General features: G+C 34.3%; 1 protein-coding gene across 1 annotated transcript; it reads left to right on the forward strand.

Annotated features, from left to right (window-relative positions):
* Positions 1-1,309: 1,309 nt before the first annotated feature.
* LOC143144196 (carboxylic ester hydrolase) lies at positions 1,310-18,513 on the forward strand. The gene is made up of 9 exons (XM_076306342.1): positions 1,310-1,487; positions 3,061-3,340; positions 6,724-7,019; positions 9,225-9,424; positions 11,042-11,238; positions 14,938-15,103; positions 16,123-16,313; positions 16,685-16,971; positions 17,313-18,513. The coding sequence occupies exons 2-9, from the start codon at positions 3,134-3,136 to the stop codon at positions 17,515-17,517; spliced, it is 1,749 nt and encodes a 582-aa protein (XP_076162457.1). The 5' UTR covers positions 1,310-1,487; positions 3,061-3,133; the 3' UTR covers positions 17,518-18,513.
* The last annotated feature ends 3,776 nt before the right edge of the window (positions 18,514-22,289 follow it).

The raw sequence follows: 22,289 nt of genomic DNA on the forward strand, positions 1-22,289 counted from the left end.
TATCGTAAACGTAAGACACTTGTTGCTTAACGAGCATCCTTTCGACTCGTCGACGAAATGCAATGAGGTACGCAATTATCGATGTTCTACTGTATCAATAACTATTATTTGAAGTCGAACTGTTAACCCTTATGTCAATAATTGGGTACCAATTCTTGTCAAAATATTGTAAAATTGCTCCGAATCCTCATTCTTTGGACAATTTTATGTAATTTAGGATTACAGAATAAAAATATACAAAGACTTTTTATTTTTTTATACGAAGGTTTCAAACTTATATGTTTATTCGATAATCGGGTACCCATATAGTGAAAGCTATGATTAAGTGGACTACAAACGAAAATATAGAAATATTTTAAGGATATATTGTACAGAAAAGAAAATACTTGAAATTTTTTATTACTTCTAATTTTCTTCGACTTTTTTTTCTCGTTCAGCCATAATTTTCCAATGTAAATTTGCTCCAATATTTAGTGAATAATAATTATTAGCATTGCCTATACACAACACTTGTACACTATATTTAACTGCCGCATTATGTAATATACCGCATAAATTTTGTCCTATTCCTTTAACAGAAAAGTTTCTCCTTTGTCATTAAATTTATCAATAAATTAGAATTTATCACGGTCCATATGTAGCTTACAGGAGCCGACTTATCATTTGTTATTAATTGTCAACGCGTGTTTATATTCTCAAGTCGTAAAAAACTTAAAGTGTTTCAAAATCTATTCAAACGATGACTATAAAAGTGGTGTTTTCCAGATCTTTGCTAATTTTGTCATCGATTGTTATTTTCTGCTCAAGATTCCCATATCAAGGAAAATAGATCCTTTTTTTGTATTGGTGCATCCTAAAAGGACTAAAAGATAACCAAAGGGAAAGTAGTAACGTGGAAATCGTTACTATGTGTTTTATTTATCCCTAGTAGAAACCCAACTAAGTACTTTGATTGACAAACGTAGAAAAAGCTGGTTATCGACATTAGGGTTAATGACTCGATTCATCTTGTTACATAATTTCGAAACTGAACGGTTGTGACGCATTAAATTCGAGCAGCAAACGATAATTGAAAGGTGTCACGAGTGTAAAAAGCGTTCGTTAATTGCATTCCCTGATCTCAATATCTTGATAATCGTTTTAATCGCGTTTCATCGTCGATATTCTCTCTCGATCGTTTATTATCATTTATTTCGACATACTTCGCGGAGAAATCCCCGATCACCGTTCGCATAGAAGGCACGCATTACCGATTCCAGTTAAAATACCGGAAACATCGGTGATCTTGCAACCGAGGCGTTCGTAGTCGTGCGACTGTCGATGAATCGCGTGGTCCAACATCATCGGACTAACGATCCGTCGAACAACTCTCACCTGAAACAGTCGTGGCTCTGCCTCCGTGGATCGTGCACGCGTTCATCTCGCGTTACAGAGGAACAAGAAACACTCTGTTACCGAAAACTGGCAATTAGGAAACTCTCGAAACCGTACGTAGACATTTAATCGTTCCAGTCGTCGACTAACACGAACATTCCCTGAGTGATAATCCGACTCGATAATAGATCCATCTTACTAACGAGGAGTAGAAAAATGATAGTCGCCGGGAGGAAAACTAAAACGATAATCTAGGGTTTCCACCAAGGAAAAAAAGAAAATTTTGTGTCATACAGACGTATGAAATATTTTACGCATCGTTAAACATATATTTCTATACGTAATTTAGTATCTCAGCCCTTAGTTTTCGATATACGTTAGAAAATCGGTGAATATTAATTTATTGAACGAAACACATAAATATACGAATATTATTCGCACGATTGATTGATTAATACAAAGATAAAGCAAAATGTTTTAATTAGTACTTGGAGCGCTAATTGAAGCTATAGTCCAAAAAAAAATTAAAATGTTATTTTTTGTTTTGTTTTTTTTTTAATATAGTCATTCGATTCAATATATAGTATATAGTTAATACAGTGTTCATATAATTTATGTGGTTTATAATAATATATTTACCGACATGTATACGAAAAGAGGTGGGAACGAAACCATTGTAATCCGAAAGAAAACAATAAATGCATAAATACATATTACACGCGCGATTGAATATTTATGAAACTTATTAAAACAAGCACATTAAAGAAATAAAGATTTCGTGTTACATAAGCGTACGCGATTTTAAACGCATCGTTAAACGTATATTTCTGTACGATGCGTAGCATAACATTTCCACGTGTTTCGATGTAATAAATATTTTTTATTATTTACCAAGTAATTGGGTTTGTTTTTTTCATTCTATACTTCATTTATTTTCACGATAAAGATAAATTTATACGTAATTAAGATTACACAAATATTAAGTGGTAATCGTTAGAATTTTCTTCTTTTAAATGCGTTATGTTTATTCGTACGTATTTATACGTTTTATTCCACTAACTTATACGATTATGAAAATTAATTTTTCTATTAACACGCAAAACCGAGTATCGGACAATCAAATTATTCTTTCAATTTTGCTTATCACCATCATCTTTTGCCGCTATTCTCGAAACGAATCGCAATTTATTGATAGTTGCATTAATCGGAAACATTACGCGATAATGACAGAGTATCTACAAATTGTTACCTTGTTGGCCAATTACAAAATGAATCGAAAGCGAGACTTAGGTTAAATTACACGCGCATTTTGCAACGATAGGCATTTGCGACGCGGTATTGCAAAATCGGCAGAATATCATTCGAAGATACTATTCTCGATTTTCTTCGGTAATCGATTAAGGTCACAGACAAGATTCTTCGATCAAAAACAAAAGAATAAGAATTCGAAGTCTTCGGTGTTTTCTTCGGCAATGAACAATTTCAATCGAGTATAATTTTTGTAATAATGAAGGTTTTGACCATTTTGTTTCTGGTCCTTTTCGCCAAAAAAGAAACATTTCGAAGTAAACTTTTATTTAATCTTAAAAGTATAAAATATTTGGAATTACATATGTGGCTGAATTATTTTCTTCCACCAAGAAATAATTTAAATTATTGTCAAATATTTTTTTTCTTTTCATAAAGAATCGACCGGCGATCATTGATGCTTTAAGAGCAACAGGAGAGTCACGAACACGATTCTTTGATTAGAAAAAATATGATGGGACAGGGGAACTTCCTGTGGCTCGCATTGAGCTGCATTTGTCTGCTCTATTTCGCTGCAGCCGAGGTCCATGTACCGATGGTGAAAATAAAAAACGGCACGTTGTCAGGCTTGATCATGGAAACCAGACGCGGGAGAGAGTTCACGGGTTTCCAGGGAATTCCTTACGCGCTACCACCTCTTGGAGAATACAGATTTGAGGTAATATTGATATTTTTGTAGCAAAACTTTCTATGAAAATTAAGTTTTTCTTTGGTATCGTAATTTCTGTTACATCGAGGTTCTCGTGACATACAAGTCTGCGTACAGGGATCCGATAAATCGTGCGCGTAATTTTCGCGTTTATCTTTTATTTTTATAGTTTTGTCGCTTACAAGTCACTCGCTTTTCCATCTCCCTTTTAAACGAAGCTACAGAAAATTTATGTAAAAAGAAGTTGAACAACTTAACGAAAGCTATTTTTCCGCAATAATTTTCTCAAACGAATAATATAAATTTCTTAACGATGAAAATGCTATACGAGAATTTAAATGTAATAAATGTAATAAATATAATAAATATAATAAATATAATAAATATAATAAATATAAAATTTAGATAATTCAAAATTTAATTTCGCTCTCGTAAATATTTTAATATTCTTCTTAAGTGTGACACTTGATTTATAGAAATCGGGTCTCATTATTTTGAATATGAAACTATTAAGTTTACGTGAAAAGTAATATTTCAGAGGATTTATATACGTTACAAAATCTTGGATGCTACGGTGTTTATTTAAATTTTGTTGCCTCTCTCGAATTCGTATTATGTAAATCGTATTGTCGTCGATTTTTACCTAATATTTGCACGAGTATATATTTGCGTTTACAAAATCAAACCTAAAAATTTTTTATTTGTAAATTTGTTTTCATGAACTTGAATTTACTTTAAGTCACACGCGTTACTGTTTAAATTACGGAAAATTCCGTACCTGCTTTTTTAAGTGGAAAGTAGGTGTAAATATGTCACATAAATTACACAATAAAAATACTATTCGCATAAGGGTTGCTCGGAAATAGAGCTGGAAGTATTCGAATATTTTTTTATCTGTACTTGTCTGCCACGTGTAAATTATCATTTTCGAAAATAAACTTTAAAAACGAACGATGATTTATCATTCACGGCAGATAGTTTAAATACTACCATCAACTATTCGTATAAAATTCAAATTATATTCATCGAGTTTTGTAATCGTTTCAAAGTGTTCGAATATTCGAATACAAAAAAATTCGACGAGTCCCAAAAAAAAACTAGAGTCCAAAATTAAAAATTACCCTTTATGATCGCAATATATTTAAGTATAAAAAACAATATATTCTTTTTTTACGCCGTAGATGCATTTTTAAAAATTCGCACGATTTTACAAACGGGCTTGACGTTTATTTTCGTGATAAACAATTTTATTACAAATTGTACGCTCGCTTGCAGATGCATAAACGCGTATGGAACAAAATTACGCACACTCGTTATCTTGTCTCTATAAAACGTATTATTACTGTTTTGTAATTTATGAACTTGATCTTTATAATTCCGAACACGTCCTACACATTTCTGTGCACTTTCCGCGAATATAAAACGCATACAATTACATAACCGTATTTCTCGATTACAGATGAACTTGATAGAAGATAAAAATAATTTTAGCGCACACACGCAGAAAACGCGTACCAAATTACATAAAAGATTTTTTAACGGAGAAGCTATCCGATGAATGTCAAACAAGTTACATATTTTGTAATACCTTCTTCGAACTGATAAAAAATGGTTGAATAACAAAGAACATTTTTAAGTCAGCGTCTTCGACATTGTTTATACAACCGAAAAATTCAGTCGAATTAATCTCATCTTTGAATTTAAGTGTATTACTGTCGTTATATAGTACATGCTTTGATTAGAAACAAATTAAATACTCTTCGAAATGTAATTTTCAACAAATTACTTCATCTTCTGGCTTGATACGCTCCTCTGATTTAATTCTCAACAATTTTAGTTGCTAAGTAACAAATTTGTGAAAGATGTTCCACTTTTTCTCGAACTCCTCTTATTATATTTAGCAATTGGCGAGTTTGTCCTCGACCAGAACGCAGGAACTTTGGTTTGCGTCGTTTTTATTTCTCCTTCGAAAGATCACCTAATTCTCGCTAGAAAACATATTTTAGAACCTAACTATTTACAGATCATTAGTAATCAAATTGTCATGCATACCTAGAAAAATTACATAGTTTATGTTTTCGGTGGTATTTTATCCTCGATAACAGTGAAGTACATATTTTCTTCCACTCTTCCCGTATAGCTGCAAATCTTATCTGTAGTTTCATACGTTCGCGAGAATCATTTATTCGGTTGGTGTGCAGCAAAAATGTTGCGGAGAATACCGCAATGAATTTCTTTAAAAACAACAGTATCGTTTTAAATGCACTTTCAATTCCATTCTTGACGAAACTTCGAGTAATCAATAGTTTCGATGTGTTCATATTAATTTGATCACCCACTGTAAGTTTCCAATTTACGCGTCGTACGCACGAGCGTTTCTCATTTTCTCGACGAATCAAAAAACCTGTTCTCATCGACCTAACCTATGATGAAATTTTATATTCCATTACGAAACATTTAGAATATGGTAAACAGCTCCCGCAACTTTTCATTCGCATTCCGAAAAATTGATTTTTTCTCCTTAAAAGAACCAGTTCCCGTTACAAATAATTTATTTCACTTCGTTGCTCATTCACAACTTTAATTCGTAACCGAATGGTTTCACGCTGACTGCATATGTGCACACGAGTACCTGCATAGTCGCGATTCTAACAATCAATTCCTTAAGGAAACACCATTAATCTTGCGGAAATCAACTTGCGTTACATTATGCAAGCGTGTGTAGTATTCTGACTGGCAGCGAATGAAAACACGTTACGCGGAAGTTCGAATCAGATTGAAAACATAATATCAAACTGATGAGTAAAGTAACATTGATTTTGGATAGCGATCGAAACAACAATTTCGAACGATCTACTGGTGACTGTCTATTTGTTTCGTCAGCACGGGGTTCGTGTCGGTGAAAGAACCATTATCTCGTGAAAGGACCACAGCTTTTCTTGGTTAAAGATGAGATTTACACGGTACAAGGTATGTCGTATATTGCACCGCATAACCGACATCGTCACAGCGAGATATCTCGTCCATACTAGCGAAAGAGTTAAACACGGAATACTAGTACAAACACACAGAATATTAATCGATGTAGTAAAAACATACGAAATATTAATCGACATAATAAAAACACCCGGAATATTAATCAACGAGAAAGATACGCGCTCAACTGCATCATATCCGGACACCTAGTTTATCAAGCTTCATAGTTCCTGCAACATCGCAGCCAGCTGCATCCCATAACGTGCTTTGCAATTGTTGCCTATCGATAGATCCGATACGAGTGTTTTGTTGAACTCTTCGGGCTAAGCTGTATTACTAACGAAACGTCGAGTGATTTATTCGGATTTGCATACCTCGAGTATACTTTGACAATGCGCAATCTGTGTTATCGATAGCCTCCAAAACCATCGACAGCATGGAGCGGAATTCGTTCGGCTCAAGAGGACGCCAACATATGCACGCAGAGAAACATCTACACTTATCAAGAAGAAATCGTCGGTGACGAGGATTGCCTTTATTTGAACGTCTACACGCCGAAATTGCCCGCAGAAAATGACGAAGCGAAAGGAGGATATCCCGTTATGATTTGGCTCCACGGTTGCGGCTGGATTTGCGGCGCTGGACATTCCGCCTTTTACAGTCCAAAATTCTTGCTAGACCACGATGTGGTTCTAATCACCGTGAACTACAGGTACGAAATTCGTCTGCGAGAATGAGTTTGCTCGTCTACGAAGAGTTTCAGAAATAGCTGGTCGACCTTTGATTCTCCGTGAACCGAGCTTGGGTCTGGTAATTTAATCCGAGAAATATTTCTTTCAGAATCGATGAGACGATCGATCGAAAAGAAGGTAGAATCGGATTTATAGCGAACCAGGCATGTCAATGGAGATTTAGAAGCGTATTTTTATTCTATTTATTTTTTACTCATTGTCTTTGATTCTATGAAAATTAATTTATTTGTATACGAGGTATTTCAGAAATAGATGGTTAATGTTTAAAACCGCATTCTACTCAATGAGAATGAGTCGGTTCGCGTACAAAATGTTTCAGAAATATTTGGTCAACATTTAAGACCATATTCTATCCTATAAAAATGAGTTAATTGTTGTACAGGATATTTCACAAATAGATGGTTAACCTTATACACGTATTTTACTCTAAAAAACATGAGTTTGTTCGCGTATAGAGTGTTTCAGAAGCAGGTGGTTAAATTTTAGAAACTTACTTTACTCACTCAAGCTTCAGAAACTTACTCTATTCACTTAAACTTTAGAAACTCACTCTTTTGTCAGATATAAAAATATTTTGTCGATATTATAAATAAGTAATTATAATATAATTACACCGTTTAATATGAATTCTTTTTGCAATATCCACTAGATTGTTCTAAAGTTTCTCGTCACAAATAAATACAATATTAAATTAAATACAAATTCGCGAACAGAAATGCTCCATCAGCTTCGATTTTTATCAAATTTAAATTTTTGTAAAAATGTCCGATTTTTAGACAAACTGAAGTATTACGTAAAAACTAAAACCGTCAGAAAGTTCTAATTGGTCTTAAAAGATAGAGGAGAAATTTCCGAATGTATTAATATTTATGAACCGACGTCGGAAAACATATTGAACATGTAAAGTTTAAATGATCGATCAGTATTCCAGCTGCTCGCTGTTGCCAATCAATCAATGTCACATGATTGCAAGAAAATTATTTGTCAAACAGAAAAAGCAACACATTATTAATTAATGTCAAACTACTTCGTTTTACATATGATGTTAATACAATAGACTTAGTTAAATTAGTTTATTTAAACAACGTTAACTTTATTTGGTCTTACTATGCAGTATCAAATTCTATGGACATTCGTGAAGAAGAAATCACTCAGGAAAAATCTCAAAACGGATTTTGATTCACACAGATTGAGAAAATATTAACGTTCAAAAGTTACGTATACAATACTTGTAGAATCTTGCTGGACACTAATGAACGATGAGAAGAACATACTATAAAAATCGTCGAGTTCTAAATGTTAAATAATTTTATATGAAACATTTATAAGTTTATTCACACGCGTGATGCTGTAGGTAATTTTTTATTTCATGTACTTCGATTCTTCGGTCAAAATCAAAAGTAATTAATACAATTTGTAATAATTCCGTGGTCTGTATGCAAGGATACAAAAAGAATGTAGCATTATTATGTATATTAAATGAACACTGCTGATCCGAGATAGGCAAACGATGAAGAAACTATGAATATTTTTCCAATTTGTGTGAATTGAAAATCACTTCGATACTGTGGTTTCTTTCTCAGAAAATATCATTTGATGTCTACAGAATCCGATACTGTATAGAAAATTCGTGCTATCGTAAAAATGCAAAAATAATACGTACCTTGACACTTTTTTAAATATCAATGATTATTTACAATCATTTCAGTATTACACAATATTCTTTCTAACGTTTTTCGTTTTCGCGTAATACCTATTTTTGCTAAAAATTGAGCTATACCACTTGTTCTATTAAGTGAAAATTTTCGAGTGCAAACACTTTTGTCCCCCAATTGGTTCAAATAACGAATGTTTCTACTGTGCTTCTACAGTGACAACATAAATATTGTATGATCCATTGATTTCAATTCTATGCCTAATCCATAATATAATTTATCAACTATAACTGAAATTATTGATCCGTATATAATTTCATACTTCGGACAAAAAGTAAACGATATTACAATTCCAAACTCGACAATCCATTCGAAACTGTGTCGTAAAAAAAACTGTTTACAACTGGAAAGGGAAGTGTTTCTGGGATCATTTTCAGGACTGTTTTTTATCCTGGGTTTGTCCCGGTTTTTTAAAGATTGGTCACCTGTTTGAGGTTCGTTGGTTTACAGACTTGGACCACTGGGATTCTTGAGCACGGAGGACATTGAGTGTCCTGGAAACAATGGGCTCAAGGATCAAGCGCAATCCATACGATGGGTGCACGAAAACATCGCTGCCTTCGGCGGTGATCCTAATCGAGTGACTATCTTTGGCGAAAGCGCCGGAGGCGCTAGTGTTCATTACCATATGATGAGTAATTTAACAAAAGGTCAGTGACTTTTTACAAAAATTGTTCGCGAGACGAATATAATCTTCGATTTAAAAACTTGGAAAAATTTTCAAAATATGTATCTTAACAAAGCAGAAACGAATATTTTCGGAACGAATCGCAAACTTTGTTTTGAGTTTAAGACGACCGATACGAATGTTTCTTGAGATTAAGAGCATTATCAAAGATTCTTGTGTTTCGTGATAAAATCAGACTTGAAAAATACTCGAATCTTAAAAATATTGTATGTGTTCTGTACATACAATCTAAATTGAAAGGGTGTGTTCGGTAATCTAATCGAAAGACACTGATGTTTTTCCTCGGAAACTATAAGATTTTTCAATATGAAGTTTCCACGTACATGTTTATCCATATTTACGGTAGATTCACGATTTTTTATAAACGATAATAATACAAATTACAGGAATTGTATAATCTTAGGTGAAGCCTGTTTTGAAAAACTGGTCCGAATTACTGAAACGATTCTCTCGTTCTATTTATGCGAATCGGAAAAACTTGATTGGTACGCAAGTAGTTACAGCATGAATCGTGGAAAAAAATCTTAAAAATTTCAAAACATGGGAACTCTTGAAGTTTGAATATCGATTTGAAAATGTATTTAAACAAAATTGATTGTTTTAACTCGGATTACTTTCTTAGAACAAACCTTTCGAAAAATATGTAAAACATGTCAATGCGCCATAAAATCTTGTACGCTCACTGTACGCAACTCGATTCTCACAACTGTCAAATATTTGCACTTGGACAACGTAGAGTAATGGCTGACTCGGTGTTCATATTCAAAGTTTTTAATAATTGTATCAATTGGTCTAAAATTTTGGAATCTTTAAACGTAAAACTTTAAGTGCCACCTAGGCCACTTGGAAGATCTCATTTATCTAATTCCACATACCGCAACAACCAATGAAAAAGCTTTATCGGTGGAATAATAATATAACAACTTTTTACAAGAAACAATAACTGCAAGATTCAAGGAGCACCTTAACCTGCAGCCTTTGAGTCATTGTCAGTCGTTGCTAATTGCGCGTATTCGTAATAAAATAATTGTAATAGGATTACCAATGGCACATGTATATATGTATAATTTTTGTCGAGTTTTCCTTGTAAATTAGTCCCACAGGGGATAAGCTACGTAACAAGTTCGAGTCACAAGGAGAAGCGTGCGAGAAGCCGAACCGATTTATGCGTGGAACGCGCTTATCCGTAATGCATTCGTCTAAAACAATTTTATAACCGGTAATGATAAGTTACAGTAATCATGACATAATCCTTCCTTTCCGTTCGCGAGGAGCCTCGCGAACAAGGTTTCATAACGAACATCGAGCTCATAGTACAAACAATCGGGCACTTACTAGGATTCCCATAACCGCCCATTCTGAATTCGAAATTAGTTGTACCAGGAAAACTATGCACGTACGGGAAAACCTCGGTCGACCGTGTTCGAAACGAAAGAATTAAACAGCGTGAAAAGTCCCATTGCGTATCGTTCGCGGAACGATCTTAGGCAATTCGTTTGTTAATTAAATCTCACTACAACCAGTTCACAGACAAAATTACGTAATATTTTTTTGTTTTCACACGCATCATTGAAACCAGGATTGTTCCATCGAGCGATCTCGCAAAGTGGAAACGGTTATTGTCCCTGGGCCTTGATGAGACCAGGCTCGGCCAAAAAGAACGCGATAAAGGTGGCCGATCTACTGGGTTGTGCATCGAGAGATTCGAAGAAGATGGTCGCTTGTTTGCGTACGAAAAACGCCTTAGACATCATCGGTACCGATCGAGCTTTCCAGGTAATTACAATTTTGTTATACCGGTAAAATATTGGGTATACGCGGTGATTACCAAGACACTTGAAAGTATTATGCGTTGTGATTATCAAGACGTTTGAAAATATTATTATACTCGGTGATCACCGAGACATTGAAAAATATTATACACGGTGATCACCGAGACATTCGATAACGTTATGTACAGTTGATTACCGAAACATTGCGAAATGTTATGTACGGTGATTACTAAGACGAATTCGAAAATATTTTACACAGTGATTATCGAGAGGTTAAAAAATATTATATACGATAACCATCGAGATATTAAAAAATATTATGTACAGTGATTACCGAAATATTACGAAATGTTATGTACGGTGATTACTGAGATACTCGAAACTCAAAAAATCACTTTACACAGTGATTACCGAGACATTAAAAAATATATATGGTAATCATCGGGATATTGTAAAAGATACGCGGTGATCGCCGAGACATTCAAAAATATCGTATAAGATAATTACTAATACATTAAAAAATATTACGTGCAGTGAAATATTCAGGACGTTCAAGAATATTACATGCAATGATAAATTCAAATAAAGAGATCAAGGTGTACTACCGTTCACTGTGATTTATATTGATAAAAAAGAACGTATCTCGATAAAATTATTAATCGAGACAGATCGTTCCAAATGCTAGTATCAGATTTTTTTAATTATTTTGATACTTTAAATGTTTTTCGTCCGTCGCTTTAAACAGAGATTTTTAATTATCTTTCCAAGGAAAATTATCTATTTCGTACTAATAAATATATCACCTTAATCGCTTTTCTTCGTGCAAATGAAAGGACTGTACTTCAATTAAATTATTTCAAACTGGAAAATAACTCGATCTTACGTCCACTCTAAGCGATCATTAGTATAAATGATCCGAATATAAGTGTACCCTTGGATTGTGCGAAGTCAAGTTAATTAAAATTTAACGATATCTAACAATTGTTTACCGATCGGTTTGATCAAAGATTTTTAACTACGCGTCAAGTGGGGATGATTTAATTGGACGTCGATTTACTGGTATTGAGAAAAGATCACGAAAATGTATACTGTGTCGAGAAATCGAAATGCAATGTAATTTTTTAAATTATAGTTCACTTCGCGATCAACCACCTTTCAATATATTCAACTTTTAATCACTTTAATTGCCGTTCCGTGTAATCTCCTCGTCGTCGTCATGTATGACGCATTTCCATACGTTTCATATTATTTGTATACCACTGAGACAGCTGTCAAATTGTACAGGTTTACGATCTTTCCGCATATTCTTATTATAACACTGCCATTAATGAATTAAAAAATTCGAAACGTCCTTGAACACTCGAATATCCAACGCGTGGAGAGTTCGATAAGACTTTGTTATTTCGAATGATTATTTATTAAATTATTATTAAAAATTAACTTTTGAATATATATTTTACTATATATCATTAATTAGATATTTTCGATAAAAATATCTAATTTATTATTGAATTAATTTTTAGTTTCGTTTCATCGAGATAAGCTCTTCTTCCTGAACCAATTGGATTAGAACGGTTTTATTATATCGTATTTTTATTTTCATCTACTGTCCACGATACAGCATTTTTGCTAATTCGTACAAAATCTCGTTATATCGACGTTCACGTTATTCTCACTCTACAATGTCTGGGTCTTTTACTCAACGAATAATCAGACTCATAGCAACAGATCGCGCAATAATGTGAGTTTGGAAAAAACCTTGAATTAAACTTGAAGAAGATAATTACTATAAATTATTCTATTGGAAATATTTCTATGAATAATTCAGGATATTTTCAAAAAAAATATGAAACTTCAAATGATGCAGAAATAAGATATTCAGTATATAAGTATGATTTAGCAATGGTTATAAATACGATATATAATGTGACATTTGTCAGGGATGTGATGCACATTTCATTTGTAGAGTAAATTTTTTTTTTGGTACCGTAAAGTGGAGGTGAAGTAAATGTTAGTTTTTTACAATTATTTCGGACATTAATGTGAACATTGTCTGTCGAACGAGATCGTATTAATGAGACTTTTTTTACGTACAGCCTGATGATTGCCACATACCAGCAGACCTTGCCATTGAAACTGAATACGCTTACGACTACGGACGACTACGTTCTTAAATTGATTCTTATTACGTAAAGTATCTTGAAATCTGGAACGATAGAAAAACAAGTCGTAGCACCGCACCGATTTCATAACTTATAATTACCCTTATGGTACGTTAGAACTGACCTTACGTTCGTCGAAACACCTTGATCTTGACACCGTGGACGGTACGCAGATCATTGAATGAATCGTTCTCGAGGATTTTATCGCGGTATTAATACACGTATACATTGTAAGCAGTCTCGCCGACTTTTCAGATTACGAATAATTAAGAAATAAATGAGTCAAGTGATTTTTTATTGCATCATTTTTTATGACCATTTGAACGTATAACGCGGTAAACAATAATTCTGTGGAATTAACAAACGGAGATTGGAAAAATACCAAGAAGAAGTGCAATTCAACCAAATCAGGAAAACAAATTATGGTAGGAGGTATAGGTGTGTTGTTACAATTATCATTGGACGAAGACTACGTTGAAATTTTATTCGACATCTAACATCACGCACTATATACTCGATAAATAACAAATAAAATCTGGAGAAACCAGTTTCGTGCAAACTGAATGATTAATAGTAATTAATAATTGTTCGTGTTTTGCACATTGATTTTATAAAAAGTTTACACGTGTGTATGTATGTAACACATTGCGAACGAAAATATTAATTCAACCGACGGCAATAATTTCTAATCAACGAGTTTTGCACCTTGACAATTTTTCCACCTTGACGATAACGAAGTTAGAAACTTCTGCCAGCAAATGTGGCTTCACGGTAGAGAAACTCAGAAGTGAAAGCGTATACAAAACATGGCAATAAATCGACCGTAATGTTCTTCGAGACTGCAATTTTTGCATAAATTTTTTTGCAAAAATTACTGTTTCAGTTTGAAAAAAAGACTAAAGCATTGTACTAAGTACAATATTGCAAGGATGGGGATTCTTTCGACACCGATATCATTTTATCAAAATTATAAAGAGCGCTACCTAAATAGAAATTAATATCTTTTTTAGAAATTCATAAACGAGCGAACAATTATTTAGTATATCTCTTTTCCCATGATTCAAATGCAAATAAACTAAAGAAAACGGCTACACCAACGACGAAATAACGATTTTTTAATTTGAATTATTCGAAACAAACACTATCTGAGAACATATCATTTTTACTCAAACGAGTAAAATACAATATATATTTGACAGTGTATGAAAAAGTGATAGATTCTCCAAAAATTTTTTTTGTAATTTTACGCACAGAATCTTCCAAACGATCGATTTTCCAAAATTTTACACAAACAATGATCCCAGTAATAAGTCCGTTCTTTGTATTATAATAACTATGCATTCCTGCAACACGTGTACTTTAACTTTCTATCAGAATGATTCCCAACTTTCATAACACTTCGCCGGTACAGAATTGTAATTAATTTATTTTTGAATTTTGCACATGGAATCTTTCAATCTCTCGATTTTCCAAAATTGATCACAAGCAATGTTGTAAATTTCATTGCATCGACACTGAATCTTCTCTTTACTGTCTAACAGGAATTTGGTTACTGTCCAATGATACCGTTCAGACCAGTGATTGAACCTGTTCATCCTGGTGCTATCTTGACCGAGGATCCTGCAGTTGCATCGAAACACGGCCGCTTGTTGGACATACCGTGGATGACAGGAATCACGTCCGAAGAAGGATCCATTGTAGTACCAGGTACATGTAGGCTAGCATTAAAGACCGATTTATATTATTCAGACAAAATGGTTCCGTTCGACCAAATATTTATCTAGCTGCGAAGGTACAAACATTTATACATCCACAAGATGAGTCGTTTAACTGTATCGGTTGACCTTGCAAACTGTTTGTATAAAAATATGATTCAAACGAAAGTTATTTAATACCCAGCGGAGCGTGCGATGCAGTAATTAGGTTTTTTGCTATTTCGCTTTTTTATCACTGTAAACATAGAACTCGTGCATCAAGGAGACAAACGTAAGGATTTTTCATGCACAAAAGTTGCATCGTTTTTCACTGGAGAATGTCTCGATAATTATTAATTTTTCGCTGCATATATCTTAATAATTTTTTACTCGGAATTCGATACCCTTTCGACTCGTATGGTCAAATGTTATACATTAGAATTAAAAAATTTACGGTAACTTTCGCATCTTGATCAAAATGGTAAATACCAAAAAACTAATTATTACATTGTACGCTTCATTTAATACCGAACTTTCGTTCGAAATATTTTTTTATACGATGCAAAAGTTACAAGTAAATTCGAGCGATACAATTAAATCGCTCAATTTGTATAACAGACACGTTACATTTTAGAGACACGACGACAGTTATTTTCGTAGCCAAACATTTTTTTTCGATTTTTATTAATTCTACAAACGACGTCCAAATTTTTCGCAAACATCACTCCTCTTCAACATTTTCTAAACGACAGAACGACGTTTTCTATTTTCATTCTTCGTCTCCTTGTCTAATGATAACTGACGAATGATAAAGACGTAACTTTCTTACGTCTATCGCTTGTCGTTGTCGAACACGAACCAAATAACATAAGTACTACATTGCTTTTTGTCCGAATTGAATCGTTCCGTAACTTTCCGTGTCTGATAACATAAATTGGCTTTAATTCCTACATGGTCGATCGTGCGTTTCCAACTACTTGTTCGAAATCGTTATTTGTATGTTCGTTTGACCTTGTAAATTTTTTTTACCAGGACTATATACAAGACACAATGGAAAATTGATCAAGAAATTGAACAACGATTTCCTGAACATCGCTCCTGTAACGCTGCTTTTCGGACAGACGTGCCCCAAAGAGAAAACGAAACACGTGGCGTCCGAAATACGAAAATTTTATTTCGGCAAGGCCCCGATCGACAATTCCACGCGATTCAATGTCATCAATGTGAGTATACCTTTACGTCACGTAAAGTTCGCGTTAACGTAAAATCTTCTAAGCTGATTCTTGCAGAAAATCATTGGGTCAATAGTATCCCAATGTGTGGAACTAATGTTTTTAACTTTATAATAAAGTAAAATGTGTAAAGGAATACTGGAGCACCTAATCGTGTTTGTTACAATAGTTTTAATTACGAACACGATATGGGTCGAAAAAGACCCATAGAACTCCCTAAAAGAAAAAAAGAATCGTGATTGTTACTGGTACCAGGAGGTTAAAATTTAACGGAAAAATATTTCTCGACAGAGTGAATCGCATCTGTTGTACGTTTTTGAAGACTGTAACGGGTGATGCAACAATATTGCAACGTTTTACAGATGTACAGCGATGCTTGGTTCTCTCACGCCGCTCATTCTTCGGTACGCGATTACCTGAAAACGCAGTCGTCTCCAGTATATTATTACTACTTGGCCTATCGGGGAAGCGCATCGTTCAGCATTATATTCGGCGATCCTTCTAACGATTACGGTGTGTCTCACGCTGATGAACTTCAATACTTGTTTCCCGTTGGCGAGCAACTGTTCCAGCATATACCGTTGAGCGAAAAGGATCAAGAAATGGTCGACACCATAACAACCCTTTGGTTCAACTTTGCCGATTCAGGGTGAGCGTTTTAAATCATTGAACAGGAACTTCGGTCGTCAAATGTAAATACATACGATTTTTGAGTCACGCGTAGGGTTATAAAGGAGTAAACGTTGCCCGATAGGTGCGTGAAAATGACGAAATTAATCTTTCGGAATAATCTTGTATAAAGTGAACGAAGAAAGTGTATTAAGGATCGTGTTGTGCGTAAAATTAGAAATACAGGGAAAGAGAATAATATCATGTAGGATTATCTATGCCCTATGAACCCTGCGAATGTTCACGATTAAAGTAAACCTTGATGTTAATAGTTAACAATGCTCGTTAAGTGGTTCCACTGATTACTCAATCGTGTTACAGCAATCCCACGCCCAAAGTATCGAAGGAAGTACCGATCAAATGGAAGCCGGTTAGAACAAGTTCCCTCGAGTACCTTCGCATAGGACAAGACGATATTCGAATGGCAAAGAATCTCAACTCGGAGAGAATGGGCTTCTGGGAACGATTGCCGATACGGCCGGATTTGGACGATGTCGACAGCCAGCAACGAAAAGACGAATTGTAAAAAGACTGGTTAAAAACTGTTCTTACGACGACTGTCACCGAGAATCGTAAAATTTAACAAACAGCCGGCACGGAACGACATAAATCGTATTCCCGGCTTCAACCACTACGTCTTCATGCTGAAACTTTTAGAAACTGTTCGCAACCAGCACGAACACACCGTAACGAGTCTGCCCACTAGGACACGAACACACGGGAAACGCGTCTCGTTTTTACGCATTCGTAATCGTACGAACGACACGCAAGGATGCGTGAAATCTAAAGATAGGGGAGAACGGGGTCAGCGGTAACACTGACTTTCGAACACGATTATGGAAAAACTATTGCATTTATAACAAAGATTCTTGTACAAACGTGTTATCTAATTATCTGACATCCTTGGGCCACAGGAATTTCCCTGTAGTCCTTAGTTTCTTCACACATGTTTTCAAGGGTACCTTCTGATAATTTAAGTTAGTTTAACCTTCCTTCGAGGAAAAAACGAGACGTGGTTTCTCAAATTCCAGCTTACCGATACCGAGACACGAATTCTTCTCTCTACGATGAGAGCAACATTTCTTCGATAACTTGACGACAACAGATGTTACGTTTACTTTATCGGACCATTCGTGTGCCTCGATTTTGCTTTATTACATCGACGACGCTGTCACTCGGAAACAAGGTCTAATGATAATCCTACGCAAGCAAGATCTTTTAAAGATAAACGTTTAAACTTTTTCAATCGATGATTGTACAAATGAAACATTATTCTTATATCTGTCGCTGATCACTAAACGCAAATCAGTGGTACAAATACTACGTTGCTTTTGTCCAAATCGAATCGTTCTGCAACGTTCCGTGTCCGAACGGATAATAGTAATCGGCCTTGAAGTAAAGTTCTCATTCGAGTAAAACCGATTCAAAGACCAAAATTATACGATATCGATATAAGTGTGTGTAATGGTATGTACATAACAATTGTTCCGACGAAATAAACAGGGGATCATCTATTTTTCAATTTTCTCTTCTTAGCTTTTGGCCTTTTTTTCGTTGGTTTCTTCGTAGGCGTAGGATCAGGGACGATCGATCGATGGCTCCGGTGATAATAATGGCAACGCCATGCAAGCCAAAGAATAATTTTCGGGGTAACAAGTCTCGAAGATTTCGAAGATATTGATTCTGGATTTCGATCTGGATTTCGATTTTCGATTTTGCTATGGAATTTCAGGAAGAACTTCAAATCCCAATCGCTCGGCTGCAAATACCAAACAATTAACAACGAACCGGTTCGCGATTGAAAGTTCATCGAACACTTCGAAAAATATATTTTATAATAAAATGTTGTTGCTTAGGCTGATAACAGCGCGTAGCTCTTCGTTGCATTTGCAGCGTGACTGTGTAGTTATCTCTACTTCTACATGCCCTATTTTATTTAATCCTTAAATTTATACTACTATATCATCGTTACTAGATGATTTATGATGTGTGCTAATATGGAAAATATATACGATTTATGTGTATACATAAATTAATGGTATAATGTTAATAGGTATTTAATTTCGTATGCGTATGTATATATACTTTACATACGTTTAAATATTACTATGTAAATCATTATCGATCCTTTAATCGCGTACTAACTTCACGGATATTTCTTCGCTACACGGTTATTTTACGTTTTCGCATATTCTTTGGTTTCGTACGATGATGTTAATTTTCGTATTATTATTACGAACCAACTCGAATTATCGTTTGGAGAAAAAGTTATCGGATTATTTCCTCGACCATCGCAGAAATTTTCTTTCTTGTATGAGTCACGCTAACTTCGATTGTTAATTGATTTTAGTAGTCTATAAGTTCCACGTTGCACACATCGTATCAAAAATATTTTTATAGAGTACGTGTTACGATTGATGCAGAAAATTTGCATTTCCGTTCTTATTGTTATTTGTTTCGTACGAAATGCAAATTTTCTGCATCAATCGTAACAAGTACTCTATAAAAATATTCGTCAGTTAACTGCAAGGTAACACTAACCTCTACCACCATAAATGCTCGTGTTGGTGAAACAATACTTATGCAACTAACGAATATTGTGAAGCATCGAATTAATCACTCGACTGGTTTCAAGAGACTTCTGCGTAGTAGTAGAGATAAACTTTTCACATTTATCGTGCATCTCGGTTTCACGTTTATCGCGACAATATTATATTGGAAAGTTGCACGCATAAATTTACTTCAAGACGTATCAATCGTTTGAGCAGCGTTCGAAGTAAACACTTCGACACAAGCGCATGCACATTTGGTTGCTCGATCGACGCATGAACGCACCAACCGCCGTGCCAATGCCTTTTCTCTAATGATTCGAATGTACGTAAAGAACCTCCACCGACATCATTTTTTGATTATCTTGTAAAACAGCGCTTTAGAGATGGTAATCATTTTTCAACATTGTTATTAGACGTAGCATCTCACTCTGTTGTAATTGAACAAAAAGTGATTTATTTGATTTATTTTCATACCGAGTTGTCGAGAATTTGTTACTTTTATTTTATAAACAGAATAGTCCACACAAATAATTTTGGATCACGAATTCCTTAGCTTCGAGATTAATTTTTTTTTAAAAGCTATGAGAACGCTACGAAGTGGCCATATTTTTACAGATACGAGATCGAAATATTCCTTTGAATATTATTAGATCAATGGTGCAAAATTTAACCACTGAAATATTATTTGAACCATTTAATGCAAAAGGAAGTCAATATTTTGCCTACTTGGTGTGTAACACTACATATCGAAAGCTTAACATTCTGTTTTGTGTAGTAGTGGTACGTAGCGATAGTAGGCATATATTAGTTTGTGAATGAATAGCAAAACAAGTGAGAATCGTCCACGATGAATTACGTACAGAAGCGATGTAATTCAAACTTATGTTCGAACGATGAATCAAAGCTTAATGTTAACGCTTTCCATAAAGTTTTTTGATTTAAATTTATCGGAAATTAAAATCTGTTTTCATGTAAACCACTTTATATACATTCTATTCATTTTTCTTCAACGATTTGTTTGATAATTAATAAAGTAGTAAAAACATAATACCTACCTCAGCAAACACGTACTTTTTCTTTATATCTAATAATAATTACCTTCTCGGCTTTCACAAGAGCCTTGTAACTCTAACAATGAAAACCATTCGTAGAAAAATTGCAAAAATAATCGAATAAAATAATTATTATGATTTTTAGAGGAAAACGACATTTTTATCTTAAAATACAATTTTAGAATGACTTACGTAAAAAAAATGTAACATTTTTTTTATATTATTGCATTATACAGAATATTCATTATTTGGTTGATTAACTTTTTTTACTTACACATTTTACGTTAAACGGCTCATTTACACAACTTTTAACCAATTCGAATGAAAGCTATTAAGGCTAACATTTGTTAATTAATTTATAGTATCAAACTTCGTTTATCTAGTTCTCAAAATGTAAATAAACTTTTGTACATTATTGATCATTTTCTACGTCCTTTTTTAAACATTCACACTTAGACATCGACTACGTACCTTGACTTGAATTTTTAGTTGTTGTGTTTTAAAAATTATTTTCGCCACGAGAACGCCCACTATTTCTTCGGTTCTCTCCTGAAGAGCACAGAAACTTATCGTCTCGTCCATTTTGTCCAGAATGATGGTTATAAAAGAAATAATCGATAGAGCATCGTCATACAAATTCACGGCTGCGGATAGTGGTTCTGTTGAACAGTAATACTCCTGAAATATTCGTAAAAACAATCAAATATAGACGTGTTTCAGAATGATCGTGTTGTCGTAGAAATTCTTGCGGATTTCTTCTCATAAAAGTAGAATACTATATTTGAGGCTCGAAAAATCTCGAAAAATATCGATCAAAGTGTATCTCGTTGGTCTCTGAACAATTACATCGACAGTCCTTTTATTCGATGAACGCTCCCGAATATATTTTCTGTACATTTTTTGTTAAAGTAGTCGCTTTTCATAGAAAATGTTTTCCCTGACTTTTAAATAGATGCAAGAAAATTTGTATCTACAATCGATTATCATCCAACGATAAATAATAATCCCTCGGAAGTTTTACTCTTGGTAAATTAAAATGTTGAAATGCCATAGTGATCACTGGTGACCGATGCTCCGAACTAACAAAGTTTCATTAAAGCGTTTACTAGAAACGAACCCAAATACTTGTAAACTTTTAATTAACGTAACTGTCGTTAACGATATTATAGATCAATAAGTGTGAATTAAAAGTATCTTTCTACTTTTCACGCAATAGTTTGAACAAATATCGAGGAGATCCTCAACCCTCGCAATACTAGCGATTTAGGCGACTGAGAAAGAGATCACGCGTGGGTCTGAACGGACGCGTAATTTAAACTTGCAAAAATATTTCAAACGAAGATTCTATTTATCGTATATATTTTATCGCATTTTTCGTAATTTTGGTGTTAACGGTATAATTGAGCAAAAACTTCTCTCTGGGTCCGAAAAGGCCCAGGCGTGGTACAGTAACGATGAAATGTGTTAAACTAACGTGGCGATCGACGTGTTAAGAATTGAAGTATTTGCGCGGCCAATCGAGGGTTTAACCGTATTTCCATCTACGGCAACGAAACTTCTCGAGCGGAGCGATCAAAGCAACGGAACCAGAGTACACGTCCGATTAGATATCTTTAATGCGTAATAAATTGTGCCTCGAGCAATAATGTACTAGCACGAAGTTTAACGCTTGCATAAACCTAACCAGCCGAAGG

This window comes from Ptiloglossa arizonensis, chromosome 3 (genome assembly GCF_051014685.1).
Source record: "Ptiloglossa arizonensis isolate GNS036 chromosome 3, iyPtiAriz1_principal, whole genome shotgun sequence".
NCBI lineage: Eukaryota > Metazoa > Arthropoda > Insecta > Hymenoptera > Colletidae > Ptiloglossa > Ptiloglossa arizonensis.